Source organism: Halichoerus grypus, chromosome 10, assembly GCF_964656455.1.
Source record: "Halichoerus grypus chromosome 10, mHalGry1.hap1.1, whole genome shotgun sequence".
In the NCBI taxonomy this organism is placed as follows: Eukaryota; Metazoa; Chordata; class Mammalia; order Carnivora; family Phocidae; genus Halichoerus; species Halichoerus grypus.
The window spans coordinates 35,244,777-35,265,461 of NC_135721.1; the positions used below are offsets into that span (position 1 = coordinate 35,244,777).

Below are 20,685 nucleotides of genomic sequence, written 5' to 3' on the forward strand. Positions count from 1 at the left end.
GGTCATAAAGAAGGTGATTATAAATTTTATATGAAATGGATAACATTCAGACATATGAGAAGATAATGGATAAAGCTGGCATCGATCCTAGGTCAATGTGCCAATTTTTGAATCTACTGTATTCTTACTTTACCCTCCCTTGAGATGGTTCAGAACACTCCAGGAAGATATTCACCCATCACATCAAGAAAATAAGGAGGGGGAAAAATGAAGCTTCACGGTTGACTTTCTGATGTTGTGATCATTTTAATTAAAATCCTTTTGGATTCCAGTTAGAGAGACTCATTTCAGAGTTGCTCAATCGAGAAAGGAGAATACAGACTTAGAGAAAGAGAGAGAGAGCTGAGAGATGAGATGTGTTCTGGAATCTGAGGACCAGGAACTGGGAAGGGATCTGGAGTGGGGGCAGGAACTTCTCTTGGGTCCCATAGTCTCAGCCTTTGCTGAGTGTCTGCTCATTCTCCTTGTTCCTCTGCACTTGTAGCTGCCCTTTGGCTATCAAGTTCATAGCATCTCCATTCTAGCTCTACTCTGAGATGGTATCTCATAAATCTAGCGCTAAATCCCTGGCTCAGTCTGAGTTGTAGTACTTCCCAACTCAGTCATTTTTGGTTCAGGAATGGTGTTGCATATCATGAACATGCCTCCTGATGCTTCACTAGTATGGGTGGTGAGACAGACATGGAGCAGATATCTATTATAGTATATATGATAGCTTTTAAAATATTTTCTAACTAATCCTTTCAGGCTGGTGCATAGGTATGGAACTCAACTTTTTATGTCGATCTTATATCCAGCAACCTTGTTGAACTGCCATAATAATTCTAATAATCTGTTTGTAGTTTTTTTGCATTTTCAGTGTAGACAGTCATATCACTGGTGACAAGTGATGGCTTGTTTCTTCTTTTACAATTATTTATATTTATTTCATTGTCATATTATTGAAGTAGCAAGGACCTTCAGTGCTGTGGTTGAAAGAAGTGATTGATAACAAGCACCTAAATTTTATTCTTGACTTTAAAGGGCATGTGCTTACTGTTTCACCATTAAGGATGTTATTTGGTATGGGTATGTTGCAGATATTCTTTTTTCCCCAGTGTTATTGAGGAATAATTGACATACATCACTGTATACATTTAAGGCATATAGCCTGATGGTTTGATTTACATATATTGTGAAATGAGTACCACAATAGGTTCAGCTAATGTCCATCTTCTCATGTAGATACAATAAAAAGAAAAGAAAGAAGAAAATAGTAAAGGAAAAAAATTTCTCCTTGTAATGAGAATTCTTAGGATTTTATACTCTTAACTTCTTTCCTGTATATCATATAACAGTGTTACCTGTAGTTGTCATGTTTTATATCACATCCCCAGTACTAATTTATTTTATAACTGGAAGTTTGTACCTTTTGACAACTTTCCTCCAACTCTCCCTCCCTCCCTGCCTCTGCTAAGGCCAAGTCTCACCTCTTTTTCTGTGAGGTTTTTTTTTTTTTTTTTTAAGATTCCACGTATAATTGAGATCATACAGTATTTGTCTTTCTCTGTCTGACTTATTTCACTTAGCATAATGCCTTCAAGGTCCATTCATGTTGCTGCAAATGGTAGAACTTCCTTGTTTTTTATGGCTGAATAATATTCCTCTGTGTATGTGTATGTGTGTGCATGTGTGTATACAACTTCTTTACCCATTCATCCATTCATTGACTGTTTTCATAGCTTGGCTATTGTAAATAATGCTGCTATTAACATGGGGGTGCAGATATCTTTTCAAGTTAATGTTATCATTACCTTTGGATATATTCCCAGAAGTGGAACTGCTGGATCATGTGGTGGTTTTATTTTTAATTTTTTGAGGCTCCTCCATACTGTTTTCCATAGTGGCAGTACCAGTTTATAATCCCACCAAGAGTGCACAGCTCTTTTCTCTCCATCCACACTGGCATTTGTTATCTCTTGTCTTTTTGGTGATGGCCATTCTAACTGGCATGAGGTGATGATATCTCATAGTGATTTTAACTCACATTTCTCTAATGACTAGTGATGTTGAGAACTTTTCATTTACTTGTTGGTCTTTTGTATATCTTCTTTGGTGAAATACCTATTCAAGTCTTTTGCCCATTTTTAATTGGGTTATTTGTTGTTTGTTTTTTGTTTGTTTGTTTGTTTGCTGCTGAGTTATATAAGTTCTTTATCTTTTATATGTCAGATATTAGCCCCTTATCAGATATATAGTTTGCAACTATTCTTTTCCCATTCCATAAGTTGTCTTTTCATTTTGTTGATGGTTTCTTTTATGGCACAGAATCTTTTTAGTTTGATGTAGTCTCCCTTTATTTTTTATTTTGTTGCTTGTGCTTTGGTGTCATATCCAAAAAATCTTTACCAAGACCCATGTCATGGAGCTTTGTTCTGTGTTTTCTTCTAGAAGTATCATGGTCTGTGGTCTTACATTTAAGTCTTTAATCCACTTTGAGTGAATCTTTGTGAGTGGTGTAAGAGTGGTAGGTCCAGTTTCATTCTTTACATGTGGATATCCAATTATCCCAGTACCATTTATGGAAAAGACTATGTTTTCTCCATTGAGTATTCTTTGCTCCCTTGTCAGTTATTAGTTGACTGTATATATTTGAGTTTATGTCTGTTCTATTGGTCTATTTATGTTTTTATACCAGTACCATACTGTTTTGATGACTATAACTTTATAGTACAGCTTGAAATCAGGAAGTGTGATACCTCTTGCTTTGTTCTTCTTTCTCATGGTTTCTTTGGTTATTTGGGGTCTTTTCTTGCTCTATATAAAAGGAGTTCTTTTCCTACTTTTGTAAAAAATACCATTGGAAGCTTGGTAGAGATTGCATTGAATCTATAGATGGATTTTGGTAGTATTGACATTTTTAACAATATTAATTCTTCCAATCCATGAACATGGGATACCATTTTATTTATTTGTGTTTTCTTTTTTTTTTTAACTTGAATTATAGACTTTTATTAAAAATCAGAGGTCCACCAATAAGGAAGTTTGTGGTTCAAACATATTTGAAATTAACTACCAGGTAACTTTTCAGGTTTCAGGGCAGAATAAGACTATTTCCACAGAACCCAAGTCATGACTCAGAGAGTTCAAGAAAGGCTTATTTTTTACTCCTATTTGTGTCTTCTTTGATTTCTTTCATCAGTATCTTACAGTTTCAGTATGGGGAACTTTTACTCCCTTAGTTAAATTTATTCCTAAATATTATATTATTTTTGGTGCTGCTGTAAATGTGATTGATTTTTTTTATTTATTTTTATTTAAATTCAATTAGCCAACATATAGTGCATCATTAGTTTTTGATGTAGTATTCAATGATTCATTAGTTGCATATAACACCTAGTGCTTATCACATCACATACCCTCCTTAATGCCCATCACCCAGTTACCCCATCCCCCCACCCTCCTCCTTTTCCAAAACCCTCAGTTTGTTTCCCAGAGTCAAGAGTCTCTTATGGTGAGACTATGGACTCTGAGAAACAAACTGAGAGTTCTAGAGGGGAGGAGGTGGGGGGATGGGTTAGCCTGGTGATGGGTATTAAAGAGGGCACATATTGAATGGAGCACTGGGTGTTATACGCAAACAATGAACCATAGAACACTACATGAAAAACTAATGATGTAATGTATGGTGATTAACATAACATAATAAAATAAAATTTAAAAAAAGTCTCTCATGGTTTGTCTCCCTCTCTGATTTCTTCCCATTCAGTTTCCCCTCCCTTCCCCTATGATCCTCTGCACTATTTCTTATGTTCCACATATGAGTGAAACCATATGATAATTATCTTTCTCTGATTGACTTATTTCATTTAGCATAATACCCTCCAGTTCCATCCATGTCAATGTGAGTGGTAGGTATTCATCCTTTCTGATGGCTGAGTAATATTCCATTGTATATATGAACCACATCTTCTTTTTTTTTGACAGAGAGAGAGACAGCGAGAAAGGGAACACAAGCAGGGGGAGTGGGAGAGGGAGAAGCAGGCCTCCTGCCAAGCAGGGAGCCTGATGCGGGGCTGGATCCCAGGACCCTGGGATCATGACCTGAGCTGAAGGCAGACGCTTAATGACTGAGCCACCCAGGTGCCCCTGAACCACATCTTCTTTATCCATTCATCTATTGAAGGACATCTTGGCTCCTGCCACAGTTTGGCTATTATGGATGTTGCTGCTATGAACATTGGGGTGCAGCTGCCCCTTCTTTTCACTACATTTGTATCTTTAGGGTAAATACCCAGTAGTGCAATTGCTGGGTCTTATTTTATTTATTTTTTTAGAAATTTGGTTGTTGGTATATAGAAACGTTACTGATTTTTGTATGTTAATTTTGTATCCTACAACTTTACTGAATTCATTGATTAGATCTAACAGTTTGGTTTTTTTTTTTTTTTTTTGGTTGAATATTTAGGATTTTCTATATATAAAATCCTGTTGTCTGCAAATAGAGATAATTTTACTTCTTCCTTTCCAATTCTGATACTTTTTATTTCTTTTTCTTGCCTGATTGCTCTATCTAGGTCTTCTAGTACTATGTTGAATAGGAGTGATGAGGGTGGGCACACTGTCTTGTTCCTGGTCTTAGAGAAAAAGTTTCATCCTTTTATCATACACTGAGTATGATGTTAGTTATGGGCTTGTCATATATGGCCTTTAATATGTTAAGATATGTTCCTTTTATGGTTAATTTGTTGAGTTTTATCGTGAATGAATGTTGAATTTTGTCAAATGATTTTTCTGCATCTATTGAAATGATCATATGATTCTTTTCTTTTATTCTATTAATGTGATATATTATACTGATTGATTTGCATATGTTGAACCATCCTTGCATCCCAGGAATAAATCCCACTTGATCGTGGTGAATGGTCCTTTTAATGTGCTGCTGAATTCAGTTTGCTAGTATTTTATTGAGAATTTTTGGATTCATATTCATCAGGATATTGGCCCGCAGTTTTCTTTTCTAGTAATGTCCTTTTTCTGGTTTTGGTATCGATAATACTAGCTTCATAAAATGAGTTTAGGAGTATTCCCTTCTCTTTGATATGTTTGGAAGAATTTAAGAAGGGTTGTTGTTAATTCTTCTCCAAATGTTTGGTAAAATTCACCAGTGAAACCATCTGTTCCTGGGTTTTTTTTCATTGGGAGATTTTTGATTACTGGCTCAATCTGCTTACTAGTAATTGATCTATTCAGATTTTCTATTTCTTCCTGATTCAGTCTTAGTAACTTGTATGTTTCTAAGAATTTTTCCATTTCTTTTCTATGTCCAGTTTGTTGGCATAGAGTTGTTTATAGTTGTAGATGTTCTTTGTCATGTCAAAGAAGGTTTCTTTTACTCTTAGTTCCTGAAGAGACTTTTGTGTGTGTATGTTTATTTTTTTATTGGTTTTAACATTATGAATAGATTTGACTTTTAGGGAATTATGTATATTTATTTTATTGAGATAATTGTACCCTTTCCTCCTTTTAACCTGTTAATATAGTGGATTTACATTAATAGATTTTCTAATGTTTAACAAATCTTGAGTTTGGGGATATAAACTTAGTCATGGTGTGTGTGTGTGTGTATGTGTGTGTGTGAGTGTGTGTGTGTGTGTGTGTTTAATACACTGTTGGTTCTGTCTGCTGAGATTCATTTAGGACTTTTCCATCTATAGTAACAAGTGAGGTTGGCCTGTATTTTTCCTTTCTAGCACTGCCCCTGTCCAATTTGGATATCAAAGTTATACTAGTTTCATTAAATGGCTTTGGGAGGGGGTGCTCCATGTTTTCTATTTTCTCAAAGAGTTTGTGTAAAATTGAATTATCTGTTCCTTGAATATTTGGTACAAATACCTGTAAAGCTGTATAGGATCCATGATTTATTTCTGGGAACATTTTAAATGATTGATTCGCTTTCTTTAGTGGTTACAGCTACTTGGGTTTTCTTTTCCTCTTGAGTCTGTTTTCATCATTTATATTTTTCCAGCAATTTTTCCATTTATTCTTAGTTTTAAAATTTATTGGCATAAGTTCATATATCCTTTTATCTTTTCAATCCCTGCTGTGTCTATAGTTATGCTCCCTTTGCCATTCCTAATATTCTTTCTTTTTTCCATCTCCTTATCTTGTGCTCTATTTTTGTATTTTTTTCAAATAATAAATTTTGGTTCTGTTGATCCTGTCCAGATTGTATCTGGATTTTCTATTTAATTGATTTTTATCTTTATTATTCATTTTATTCTACTTTTCTTGGGTTTATTTTCCTGCTGTTCTTCTAATACCTTAGCTTGGATATTATCTCATTAATTTTTACAGTTTCTCCTTTTCTATTATAAACATTTAAAGTTGTAACATTTCTTTTTAAATACTGCTTTAGGGGTGTCTGGGTGGCTCAGTCATTAAGCGTCTGCCTTCAGCTCAGGTCATAATCCCAGGGACCTGGGATCGAGCCCCGTGTCATTGGGCTCCCTGCTCAGCAGGGAGCCTGCTTCTCCCTCTCCTACTCCCCCTACTTGTATTCCCTCTCTTGCTGTGTCTCTGTCTGTCAAATAAATAAATAAAAATCTTTTAAAAAAAGTAAATGTTAAAAAAATAAAATAAATACTGTTTTGGCTATATCAACCATAATTTGATAAATAAGATTTTCTGTTTATCAATTCTAAGTATATTTTAATTTCCATCATGAATCATTTGACCCGGGAATTGAATTATGTTTTTAGATTTCCTAATGTCGAGTGTTTAAAAAAACAACAACAACAATCTAACCTTTGATGAATTCTTTCTATGTGTCAAGCCTGAGTCTTCACATTTAAATTGATTAACTTATATAATCCTCACAACAACCCCACAAAGTAGGACTATTATAACCTCAATATTTTGTATGTGAAGAATGAGGGACTAAGAATTTAAGCAATTTGCCCCAAATTACACAGTTCCTGAATTGGCAGAGCCAAGATTTAAACCCAGCTGGTTTGGCTACAGGGTATAACCACTGTGCAATAATACTGCTTTCCTTTTAGTAACTGTTCTCATTGTTTTGTTGTTATAATAATAATTATTATTATATTGATTTTTCCACTTAATTCCATTGTAGTCAGAGAAAATGGCCAATGGGATACAGATTCTTTGAAATTGGTTACGGCCTACTTCCCTTGAAGCACACACGGAAACTGTCTGTGTTTCCATGTGTGCTTCAAGGGAATGTGCGTTCAGTAACTCAGGGTTTTAAATGTAACCAATAGAGCAAGCTTATTAATGGCATTATTCAAATATTCCCTCTTCTTACTGAGGCTTTGGTGTGTCTGATCTCTCAACTATTGAGTGGGCTAAAATCTCCCTTTGTTGATGGTAGGTTCAATCCCACAACCCTGAGATCATGACCTGAGCTGAAATCAAGAGTTGGATGCTTAACTGACTGAGCCACCCAGGTGTCCCCACTCTAGCAGTTTTAATATGCACATTTAACATACGAAGTCTAAAGTTAATTATCATCTTTCCTTTCTTCAAACAACACAGGGCTTAGATTGCTTTCCCTAACCACCAGCTCCCACCCTCTGGGCTATCGTGTCCATTACTTCAGTACTGTCTTTTTTAATTCCACCAATTAGCCATTGTATTTATTATTATATGGAACCAGGGTTTCTTTAGAACTACTTCTAAACTTTCTTTAGAAAGTTCTAAAGTTCTAAAGTTCTACTTCTACTCTTTCTTTAGAACTCCTTCTACCAGTGTCTTTGTTTACAATTCCTTCAGGCATCTCTTTAGCCATTGTTTATTCCTGGAGTACCTTTGTCAGAATGCCACTTAGTGTGGGTCTGTGGTGGTAAACCTAAGTTTTATTTGTCTGAATATGTCTTTATTTTATGCCCAGTCTTAAAAGATGAAGTACCGTTAAGTATAGAATTCATGATTGACAGCCATTTTTCTCAGTACTTTGAAGTTTTTATTATTATTCTGGATTCCGTTGTTGCTGAGGAATCAACTGTCTGTCTAATTGTAATTCTTCATGGTAATCTATTGGAGGGGGAGTCTCTGCTTCTTTTAAGATATTTTATTTTTTGGTGATCTATGGTTTTACTATAATGTGCTTAAGTATTAATTTGTTTTTATATTTTTCCTATTTGGGGTTATTTGAGTTTGCCTGATATGTGGGTTTGTGTCACTTGATCATTTTGGAAAATTTTAGGCCATTGTTATTTTGTATACTGTTTCTCCATGTTCTTGATTTTATCTTCTTGTAGGTATTTTAGGGTAATATGAGTATGTGCTACCTTTGCAGGTCTGATTCTGTTGTTGTCGATCTCTTCTGATTGCTCTTTATTTTTCCTTGTGATTTTTTTTAAATTGAGCCCATGATATTTGGAACTTTATCTTGGTAGTTCTTCCATGCCAGCAAGGATCTGCATTTACCTCTGCCAGCTGCCTGAAGATCCCAGCTTTAAACAACCCACTTTATACTGGCTTCTCTGTTTGGGGCTCTGAGAGCCTCATAAGAAGTATGGATTCTGGCCTCAGAGCCACCTAAATACAGGCATAGTTGAAAACTCTAAGGAAAGGTGTTTCCCCGCTCCACCCACAGCCAGAGCTGAGACTAGCCAACTTCCTCGTTATGTTCTTGGGTGAGGGGTGGTGTTTTCTTACTTGACCCCTGGTAGGTGTTGTTTTCTAGGATACCATGTTTGTTAGGCGTCTTTATATAACCTCTTATCTGGCTTCAACACCTGCTACCCTCTTTTGGAGTCCGTGCTCTCTCATTGTGTTCAGCCTGTGGGTATTTCTCTTTATTAGCTTAACTATGTATTCAAAATGATTAAAAAAAATATTTTATGAACATATCTTTTTGATTTCTACTGGAGAGGTTTTTTTTAGAAGATTTTATTTATTTATTTATTTATTTATTTAAGAGAAAGAGAGAGAGAGAAAGAGCGAACAGGGGGAGGGGCAGAGGGAGAGGGACAAGCAGACTCTGTGCTAAGCACAGAGCCCCACATGGGGCTCAATCTCAAGACCCTGAGATCATGACCTGAGCCAAAACTAAGAGTCAGACTTTTAACTGATTTAGCCACCCAGGTGCCCCTCTACTGGAGAGTTTTTAAAAAGAATCTCTAGTCTGCCATATTGCCAGAGACAAATCTGGCTTCCCCCCGCTCCATGCTACCTAAACAGTTTTAGTCCAGTTGCTGTTGATTCCCTGTGGCTCGTCCAAAGGACTCCTCATTCCTCACCTGCCTGAGCACTCAGCAGCATTTTTCACAGCAGATCTCTCCCTCCTGGACACACTCTCTCTCAGCTTTCAGGACACCATGCTCTCCTGCTTTCTTCCTGCTTCTTTGTCTTCTTAGTCTCCTCTGCCCATATGCCTCTATGTGCCTCTGAACGTTGGCATTTTCCAGAATGTGAGCCTAAGTCCTCTCTTCTCTGTGTATTCACCTCTTGATGATTCTGTCTTTTCCTGAGGTTTTAAATACTACCTGTATGGTGAGGGCTTTCTAATTTACATCTTCATCCCAGACATCTTTTCACATGTCCAGAGTCTCATATCTAACTTTCATTTTGACCAGTCTTCTTGGATAGCTCACGGACTCTCTCACACCTGACACTGACAGATATGAATGTTTGATCTTTCCCTCAAACATCCTCCTGCTCCAGGATTCTCCAACTCAGTAGACACCACACCACACACATAACATTCATGTGGCCCAGGCTTCCTCCTTCTCATGCACATACTCAACCCTCTGAGCCCTTCTCCCTCCACCTCCATGCTGCCATGCCTCCGCCACCAACTTGTCCAACTTCTCTCTCGCCTGCTCTGGGCTGTGCTCACACAACACTGTAGTCATCTTTTAAAATCACATCTTACTCCAAAGCTCAAAGTTATTTTATGAGTTTGTACCTAAACTAACCTAAAATGAATCCCCAAATGGCTCCTGAGTCACTGGAACCCTGTCTACCTCTTCCATCTTATCTTTGGGCCACTCTCCCCCAACTTACCACTTCCATCCAGCTCAGCCTTCTTCCCACTCCCCGAACATTCTGTGCTCCTTCATGGCCTCAGGGTGTTTGCACATGCTATTCTCTCACTGGGAGCAAGCTTTCTCCCATTGCTGGCTTGGCTGACTTCTCTTCTTTAAGGTTCCAAGTTAAACAAGCCCTCTGAAAACATTCTTTGGCATCTAGGTTAGAAGAGGTCTTTCTTTTATTTTTTTCCCATGGAACCCAGATCTTCTCCTTTCTGGCACTTACCACAGATTTTTTTAATCACCTATTTTATTTGTTTACCTGACCAACACCTATCTCTCTCCTGAGGACAGGACTGTGTCTGTGGTTGCTGTGCATAGTATAGCGCCTGTGGCATGAGATTCTCACTATACATTTGGTGACAGGACCCACAAATGAATTTCCTCCCACCCACTCTCCCCAGTTCATAAGCCCTGACAATGCAGGGTCACCTCAGAACAAACAGGGCAGGGCAGGACAACTTGTCATCACTTCCATAGGAACATCCATCATCTGCTGGGCCTTGAACTCTGGCTGTCAGAAGACTCCACTCAGACCATGGCTGTCTCAGGAAAGGGTGCAGTGAATCTCACACACGTCAGGCTCTGCCCCATTTGGGGTGGTGGAGATACATAGGTATAAATTAACACGATTCTAAGACACAGTCCCTCCTGTTTGGTGGGTCAGTGTCTGTATTTCCGATTGACCCTCCCCTGACAAATTTAAGATAAGATTGATTTTGTCTGTTTCTTCTTCTTCAAATTAACAAAATTTACCCTCAATTTGCTTAAAAGGAGGGAAGAAAGCCTGTTTCTAATTTGTTCTGATCCATTTATTAAATGTAATCATACAGTAAAAAAAAATTCAGAGATGTTAAAAACAGCAGGAAAATATTAAACTTTCAGTGTTCAAAGCTTGAATCATAAAATATGTTTCATGGGGCTCTTACTGAAATGGGACACAACCTTAATGACATTCACAATTACTTGCTAAGAGACTCGATGTAACCCAGAAGGCAGAGATAGAGTAACACATCTACCCAGTGTGCTCTTTCTTCATGGAGACCTGACTCTGGGCTGCATCACCCCCTGAGGATTCTGTTGGCTTTGGGAGCGTGGAGTTTAGAGTTCCCTCTGTCTATTCTACGTTTCTTTTTTTAATTAAGAGTGAAATAAGCTAATGGAAAATATTATTCACTTTTGGGGGGATGAAACCTGCTTCTTCCCTCACATCCCTCTTTTTTCTCATCTGCTCCCCTACCCCAACGAAAAATGTATAAGCAAATGTCCATCCTTAGGAGTCCAATGTGGAAAAAAGAAAACTTAACGGAACTACCATTTCATTTCCCAAGGTGCTGTTGAGCGCTTTGTAATAATGGCTTAGAGAAGGATTTCCCTAGACCCCAGAGGATTTACTCATGTTAGAGAAGCAGTTCACATTGATTTATCTCCGTGTATGTGTGCGCCCGCGCACCCGCGCCCTGTATTAGTCCGCTCAGACTGCCATAACAAAGTACCTCCGACTGAGTGCCTTAAAAACCAGAAATTTATTTTCTCACAGTTCTGGAGGCCAAAAGTCCAACATCAGGTGTTGGCAGGGTCGGTTTCTTCTGAGGCTTCTCTGTTTGGTTTGTAGATGATCGTCTTCTCCTCCCTGTGTCTTTACGTGGTCTTCCTTCTTTGTGTGTCTGCGCACCAGTGTCCTCTGCTTAGGAAGACACCTGGAAATGCTATAAAAAAATAAACTGAGGTAAAGAGATGGGGAGATAGGGTGGCGGGTGGGGCAGCTATTTTAGACATAAGGACCAGGGATGGCCTCCCTGCAGTGGGAACTTCGGACCAGAGACAGAAATGAGAGGGGGCATTGCTCCAGACAGGGGGAAGAGCATTGCAAAACCCCAGGCGAGTGGGCAAGGAGCAGAGAAAACCTCAGTGACCCTCAACTTTCTCATCCCCAAACAGGGGTGCTGAGATGTTGTTGTGAAGGGTGGAAATGAAATATCGGATGTAACACATAACATAGAATTGGTCCTCAGTAATGACCATGACTGTCTCTTTTCTCGGCACATCCTGTAGTGCTGGTTTATAAAGCCTTGGGAAGGTAACAAGTGCTGGGTTGTGACCTGATGTGGAAAGTGTCTCAGGCTGCAGAGCTCAGGACTGCCCCTCAGCTTGCCACCCACGGGTGCTGTGGGTGCCTATGAGGTTAACATATTTCCTCCTTCCCCAAATCCAGCACTCTTACTTTCCTGTCTTGCTCACCTGGTTCTGGCTTTCCTCACACCCGACTCACTCCTCAGTCTTCTCTAACTGCAACATGTTCAGTCATGTTCCTCCTTCCTCTGGAACACTCCATGGCTCCCTTTCCCCAGATCTGCCCTTCTGGTTTCCCAGTCCCTCCCCACTTTCCTCCTCCCAACACTTACCTCTGTCCTCCCAATCTCAGCTCCTATTCCAAGCCTTTTTCTTGGCGTCTCTCTTTCCCAGGCACCCATTTATCTCCCACATCATGAAATTACAGATGACTTTATTTTTTTTTTCTGTTGGTTTTTCTCAGTGTTCTCATTTTTAAAAATAATGCTTTGCTTATGTATTGCTTTTAGTAATTAATTAAAAAATCCAAGTTCAATTTTAATTAGAAAATCTCTCTCTCTCTCTCTCTCTCTCTCTCTCACACACACACACACACACACACACACACACACACACACAGTGTTTATAATCATTTGTCCACCAAAGAATTCAGGGATCTGAATCTAGAATTTAAGTCCCTCAAGAAGATGGCTGCAGGTTTGCATTCAGTAACTCTCTATGTTGTGTCTTTCTCTAAACTTGTGTGCACATTCACACACAACACAGATACCTAGGACTTGTTGAACCTTGTTAGTTTCTCAACGGGTCACCCCAGATATTTCAAAGATTTAGATTTTTATGAGGATGGGCCTCTCTGGCCTATTCTAAGGAAATTAGATCGTAACTATGCCCTTGGTAGTTTCAGGAGACTGGAAGCAACGGGCTGGTCACAGCCGTGTCTTGCTCGTGGTTGGCTTTGGGTTTTCTCTTGGCCGTTTCGTTTTCAGCTGTCTGCCAGCTCTGCAAGGGCTGTGAGCCTTGTACCTCAGCTGGGTCTGGGCCCTGGAGAGTCTGGAGTCATCGGGAAGGCAATTATGTGGTTTTACTCAATTTTCAAACATGAAGAAGGGTTCAAAGTTGAGTTTCACCATCTAGAAGAGAAATAAATTACATTGCATTGGAAGAGCTAACATAAGATAGAGCATCTGTATGTTCACAGAACTTTCTTGCCCATTTTTGAGAGACTGTTGTTATTCATTTGCTGATTTTGCTGTGTTTTGAGTAGATTATCTCTCAGGTCATTTTAAAGCCCTGGCAGCCTGGTTTTTCCCCCCCGCCCCCGGGGCAGAGTGTGAACAAATTCAGAAGCCTCAGAGAACAACAAAGAACCTGACACTCCTACCCCTACTGGGGGAGACCAGAGCAAAACGTTGAAAGAAAAAGTATTTTGTTTCTTCAAAATCCTTATTTTGAGCACTTAGCAGCTATGCCCCTTGAGTATGAATGCTTCCTCTCAACACCGAGGTGGTGTCTGGAGTGTTAATCTTTTCCACACCAGAACTTGATGATTCAAGAACATTCCAACATAGCTCTCAAGCCTCCCTTTCCTCATCTGTAAGATGGGGTGATGCCTACCTCACATGGCAGTTGTAAGAATGAAGAGGATTACGTGGATTAACAAGTGAGGTTTGGGTAAAGCACCCAGTCCAGAATCTGGCTTGTGGTGGGTACTCGATCAATGGTAGCACAATGATGATGAAAATGAGTCAGCTATGGCCTTGCGGTGGGGAAACGCTCTAGGGCCTGGTCACATTCAGTCAGAACCTAATTTCACGTGGTCTGCCTGTGGGGCGGGTTTAACCCTGTGGTTATGGGGCAGGGTTGGGGGAGGTTGGAAATGTTACTGATTTATTTTTCCATACATACAACCTGTTTACATTTACGAAAGTAATTAAGCATTCCTGAAGATAAGAACACTGCGCAGTTTGGCTGCCCAGACTGCCACCATGCTGATCTGGGTAGCGGGGAGGGAAGGTAGGGGCATCAGAGGAAGGCTCTTGGGCCAGGAAGCACTGATGCTCAGGTCCCCGGAAGTGCTGGCTTCTCTGACTCAAGTGGCCATTTTCAGAAATAAAGGCAGTCCCCTAAGGCATTAAGGTACCTTGAAATTGCAGTGCCTGGCTGCACATGGGAGCACCCTTCTGTGAGGCTCCGTGTGGCTTGAAAATTTGAGTGGGGGGGTGCTAAATCTTGTCATTCCCTCTTCAGAGCTGCAGTGCTAACTGCAAATACTCCTGGGAGAAGTAGCATGACAGTCACCTCTCATATAACTTACTTAGGCAGGATTGATTTGTGGAAGCAGATTTGGAGAGTGGGAAAGATTCTGGGGATTTAATGGGGAGAGCAACGAACTGGAAGAAATACAGCGCTGGGGCCTTCAGAAGGGGAAGGGCCCGAGGCCAAACAAAGGCAAACTTTGCTGCTCCACATTTTGCCTGGGGCTGATCGACTTTCTCTTGAGCAGCTGCTTCTCCCAGTTTGTGTGCGGAAATACTGTCAACACTTTGAAAATGAGCAGCAGGCTACTGCCATTTAAATAAGGATTTCAGGAAGTAAAAAAAAAAGAAAAAGAAAAAAACTAGCTGGAAATTGGAGTGTGGATTTATGATGCAAAGTATATAATGATATTAACATGCAGAGTGGCAATTTAGGGTTTTATGTTGTGTCCCAAGAACCAGGTATATTTGCTAATTTTGAAAGGCATCATTCTCCTGCATATTTTAGGGCGTAATCACTAATTTCTTGACATTTATTAGAATTCATAAGATTTGGAAGAGAGAAAAAAAATCAGCACAATTTGTTAAATATTTTGGAAAAACGTGACATGACTGTTTTCAAATGTTTTTACTAATAATGAAGGCAAATCCACAATAATATTTATGGATCAAAAGCAAGTGTGATGGTTCAAAATTCTTAGAATGGTTATGTGGGCAGGAAAACTATAGTTATTTTATTCTTTTCCATTTTCTGTATTTTTGTTTAATTTCAAAGAAAATGTTAGTCCTTTATAATGGTAGAATTGCAAATTTGACATGTTTCTTTTCTTTTTTCTGCAATAGGGTTACATGATGGAAAACCGAATCTCAGGCCTAAAATGCGACACAGATGTGTTTGTGACTTTTGAAGGTGACAATGTTGTTATGCTGCAGGTAAAATTCAGGAAATGTTTATTCTTCTTAAATGGCATACTTTTCAAGATCAAGAGTTATCCAGAAATCTGAAGTGTTTCATATGTTTTATCTTCATCTGATGTCTTCATTTAATTGGCAGGTGTTTTCCTGTTAAGCACTTGATTTTTGCAGTAGTGGAACAGGGGATTAAATTCTTTCTCTCCTAGCTGATCTTTGACATTGACCCATATCTTCTTTGGTTGAAGAAAACTTCTTCTTGTACCTATTTAGTCAGATTCTTCTACTGGCTATTCCAAAAGAATACTTGAGGACCCAGAAGATGAACAGGCAAAAGACATGAAAAGGCAGGTTATAAAAGGAGGGCAATTGATCAACCTCCCTGGTGATCAGAGACATGCACATGAGGGCATACTACACTACTGTTTTCTCCATCAAGTTGGCTCATGTTTAAGAGCATATTGAAGTCCCAGTGTTGGTGAGAACAAAAGAGGCACTCTTCCATGTTGCTATTAGGCTGTGTGTGATTCCACTTCTGGGACTATCTAAGGTAATAATCCTAAATATGGAAAAACTTTAGGGCACAAACGTTTTCATTAGTACATTATTTATTATAGCAATAATGTTGGAATCTAAATTTTCAACAATAGGAAAATGATTATGTAAATCATGTTCTGGCCACTCAGTGGGCAATTATATAGCTTTTTAAATTGTACTTACAAAGAGTTTATTACAGAAATTAAAAACTTATGGTAAGTAAAAATGATATAAAATTATATATACAATGGGGTCACAATTTGGTGTTTTTACAAAAGAAAAACAGGGACTTGTGGTTCTGCTAAGATGGAATGACCCTATTCCTCCCAGGTCCTCCCTCTTAATAACTGAACACTCTGGACATAACACAACAAACGAGCATAGGAAGACTCTGAAAGGGAAAAAGAAGAAGGCAGGCTGCCTAGGGACCTTGGAACTGGAGGAAGGAAAAGGCAGTAAGTTGTCTGGGTTTCCTTATTGCCTTCTATAAACCCTGGATAAGGGCATATATGTATGCCCTGAATCTCTAATAGGTACAGACAAACTCCAAGAAAAGCCTGTTCTCCCTAGCCAAAACACAGGGAAAGTGGTGGCCTAATAACAAAAAAACCTTTCTAGCAATACTCTCTCTCTCTACATCAGTCAAACAAAATGGAAAAACTGAACACACACACACACACACACATGCACGCACACACACACATACCAGTTTCAGCAGGACCTGGCAGGAACTGATCTTTCACCTGACTTCTGATCCATGGAAGTAGTCAGAAGCAGGTAGCAGGTGGTAACATTCCCATTACTCAACCTGGTGCTATTGGTGGGGCCAAGCAGGGAACTAATCTTCTATCCCCTGCCTAGTGGCAGCAAGTGGAGCTTAGATTTTTACATCAGGGTAATGTCAGCAGGGCCCATTGGTAAGCTAAGTCTACACCTGTCCTCAGCAGCAACAAGACCCTTTGAAGTGATATAAGGTGCAACAAATCACCAGTATGCTTAAATCCTTTCACCCCAGTGTCAGCAGGATCCAGTGGTGAGTTGAGCGCCTACCTCCACAACTGGAATGGGGGTCATCAACTAGACTAATCCAGGAGGTATGATAAAAAAACCAAGAAGACTCAAATAACCAATATTAGGAATGAAAATGGGTATTTCACTAGTTATCTTGTAGGAACGATGAAGGAACACTAGAAAATAACTTTACATTAATAAATTTGATGACTTAGTCAAATTGACCAATTCCTCAAAACCACAAACACTCAAATCTAACCAACTTGAATAGTCAACCTGAATAGTCCTATCATCTCACAGAAATTGAATTTTTAATAATAATAAAATGCTTCCCCCAAAGAAATCTCCAGGCCAAGGTTTCATTGGAGAATTCTATCAGACACTTAAGGAAGAACTTTATGTAATCTCTTCCAGAAAATAGGAGAGAAGGGAACCCTTCCCAACTCATTTTTTAATTTTAATTTTAATTTTTTTTTAGAGAGAGAGAGAGAGTGCATGAGTGGGTGGAGGGACAGAGGGAGAGAGAGAATCTTAAGCAGGCTCCATGCCCAGCATGGAGCCCGATGTGGGACTTGATCTCATGACCCTGAGATCATGACTTGAGCTGAAATCAAGAGTTGAATGTTTAACCAGCTGAGCCACCCAGATGACCCTAATTCATTTTATATAGTTTGTATTACTCTGATACCAAAAGTAGACACTACAAAAAAGGGAAAACTACATACCAATAACTCTCGTAAATTTAGACATAAGAATCTTCAACAACATACTAACAAATTGAATCTGACAGTGTATAAAATGAATTATACACCATAGCCAAATGGTATTTATTTCTGATATGCAAGACTGCTTCAGCATTCAAAAATCAGTTGATATAGCCCATCATATCATCAGACTACAGGAGAAAAAGATCATATGATCATATTGGTTTACACAATTAAAGCTTTTGACAAAATGTTGATGTAAAATCTTCAACTTGGTAAAAAGTACCTACAAAAAATATAACTAACATCATGCTTACTAGTAAAATGTGGAATGCTTTCCTCCTAGAAATAGGATCAAGTCAAGGATGTCCACTGGCACTACTGTTATTCAACATAGAGCTGGAAGTTATATCAGTGCAATAACGCAAGAAAAAGAAATAAAAGACATAGATATTATAAGGGAAGAAATAAAAACTTTCCTTGTTTGCACATTATGTAATTATCTACATAGAAAAATCCATGGAGTCTACCCAAAGCTCCTAGAACTGAGCTCAGTAACACAGCAGGATATAAGATCAATACACAAAAATTGATCTTATTTCTGTATACTAATAACAAATGTGAAAACTGAAATTAAATACACAATATCATTTACAATTGTTCCAAAGAAAATGACATACTTAGGTGTAAATCCAATAGACATGCATAGGATCTATATGCTGAAAATTACAAAATGCTTGAAAGAAATCAAAAAAATCCTAGATAAATGGAGGGACATACTATATTCATCAATTGGATGACTCTGTAGGAAAATGTCAATTCTGCCCAAACTGTTCTATAGATTTAATAAAATTTCCATCAAAATCACGACAAAGTTTTCTGTAGACACAGACAAGCTTCTTCTAAGACATCATCAAAATGGTGAAATAGGAGTTTTCTGCCATCTTATGCCCAAAGAACTCCAATTCTGATAATCACCCGAGGATGACAGTGCCTTTGTGTAGGTCCAGGAGTCCCGTGAAGTTCCAGCACACTGTTGGAGCAAAAAATAATGAGATTGGATGCATTGAAGAGGGTAAAAGGAACAGTTTCACTTTACGTAGCTTTCACTTTACATGTCAGCCCTCCCTCAAGACAGCACAGCTCAGTGACAAGAGAGATCTTTTGGCATGTGATTTCTCCCACCGGGGAAAGTGAGAGCATGTGAGTGAGCACCCAGCTTCCCCAGCTGTGTGGGACACTGCCCAAGAGGCCCATTTCTTTCTCCTCTCACTCAGATTTCTGAGGTGTGTTGCATGACGTGAAGTATAAGGAGCAGCTGGGAGAATAGCAGCCAGGGCTCTCAGAAGACAGTGATTGGACATGGATCCTTCTAACTGCTTTGCAGACTCCTCAGGAAACCCACTTATTAGCCCCTGGGGACACCTCACCTACAGATCCTCCATGTCGGTCCACAGACGCCCACAATACTCTACATGCCTCAGTCACACACGTCACTACTCCACGACCAGTTATCAGTGTACACTCCCAGCGAGAGCTAGCCTTTGTAGATAGCTAGTGAGCACATAAAGAAAGCCAACCCGCCTCTGTGGGATTGGAGGAAAGCATACAAACTTGAGCATTCAGTACCACCCTAGGGGAAGTAAACAAGAAGCTGCAAGCACTAATCCTGGTTTTGCAGGATCAAAAGAAGTTATACAATCTTAAGAACTATTCCCTAAGAGGGAATAAGAATTGTGGAACATGTGTATCCACTGAAGGTCTGAGAAAGCCTCAGAATTCATACAGGGCTGATGGAAGGTATTTCTCTCCTAAAGCCAGTCAGTAAAGACTAGAGGAGGTGACTGCTTCTTCAAATGTGAAGACAGCAATGCAAGACTTCAAGGAACATGAGAAATGAAGGAAACATGACACCACCAAAGGGAAACAATGATTTTCTAGTAACTGACCCCAAAGAAATGGAGATCTGCAATTTTCCCAATAAACAATTCAAAATAGTTGTTTTAAGGAAGCTCAGTGAGCTACAAGAAAACACAGAAAGATAATTCAATAAAAGTAGGAAAGCAATACATGAAAAAAATGAGAATTTTCACAAAGAAATAGAAATCATTAAAAAGAATCAAATAAGGGTGCCTGGGTGACTCAGTCAGTTGGGCGTTTGCCTTCGGCTAAGGTCATGATCCCAGGGTCCTGGGATCGAGCCCCACATTGGGCTCCCTGCTCAGTGGGGAGCCTGCTTCTCCCTCTCCCCCCTGTTCGTGCTCTCTCTCTTGCTATTACTCTCTCTCTCAAATAAATAAATAAAATCTTAAAAAAAGAATCAAATAGGAATTATGAAGTTGGGGAGTACAATGAGTGAAATGAAAGATGCAATAGAGAACATCAATAACAGACCTGATCGAGCAGAAAATGAATTTGTGAAGGAGAATAGAGGTCATTTGGTATTATCCAGTCAGAGGACAACAAAGAAAAAAAGAAGGAAAAAGAGTGAAGAAAGCCTTCATGAACTATGGAATACCATTAAGAAAAGCAATCTATGGGACGCCTGGGTGGCTCAGTCGGTTAAGCGTCTGCCTTCGGCTCAGGTCATGATCCCAGGGTCCTGGGATCGAGTCCCACATCGGGCTTCCTGCTCCGTGGGAAGCCTGCTTCTCCCTCTCCCTCTCCTTCTGCTTGTGTTCCCTCTCTCGCTGTGTCTCTCTCTGTCAAATGAATAAATAAAATCTTTAAAAAAAAAATAAAAAAAATAAAAAAAAAAAAAAAAAGAAAAGCAATCTATGCATATGGAATCTCAGAAGGAGAAGAGAGGGAGAAAGGGTTAGAAAGTTTTTATTAAAGAAATAATGGTTGAGAATGTCCTGACTCTGGGGAGAGATTTGGATATCCAAATTCATGAAGCTCATAAGTCCTCCAAGGCTTTCTTTTCAACTCAAAAAGATCTTCTTCAATGTATATTATAACAAAACAGTCTAAAATAAAAGACAATTTTAAAAACAGCAAGAGAAAAAAATTCCTCAAATACAAGAGAACCTCCATAAGGCTATCAGTGGATTTCTCAGCAGAAACTTCACAGGCCAGGAGAGAATGAGATGATACATTCAAATGCGGAAAGAATTTCTAAAAAACTGCTAAACAAAAATATTTAACCTGGAAAAG

The 20,685-nt window shown here is 39.0% G+C and overlaps 1 protein-coding gene across 1 annotated transcript in view; it reads left to right on the forward strand.

Moving 5' to 3' along the window:
• ACOXL (acyl-CoA oxidase like) overlaps nt 1–20,685 on the forward strand; it is a 348,558-nt gene that overhangs the window by 190,809 nt on the left and 137,064 nt on the right. Inside the window, exon 13 of the mRNA XM_078056280.1 lies at nt 15,209–15,298. Within this exon, the coding sequence (XP_077912406.1) occupies nt 15,209–15,298 (90 nt within the window). The remainder of the gene's footprint in view (nt 1–15,208; nt 15,299–20,685) is intronic.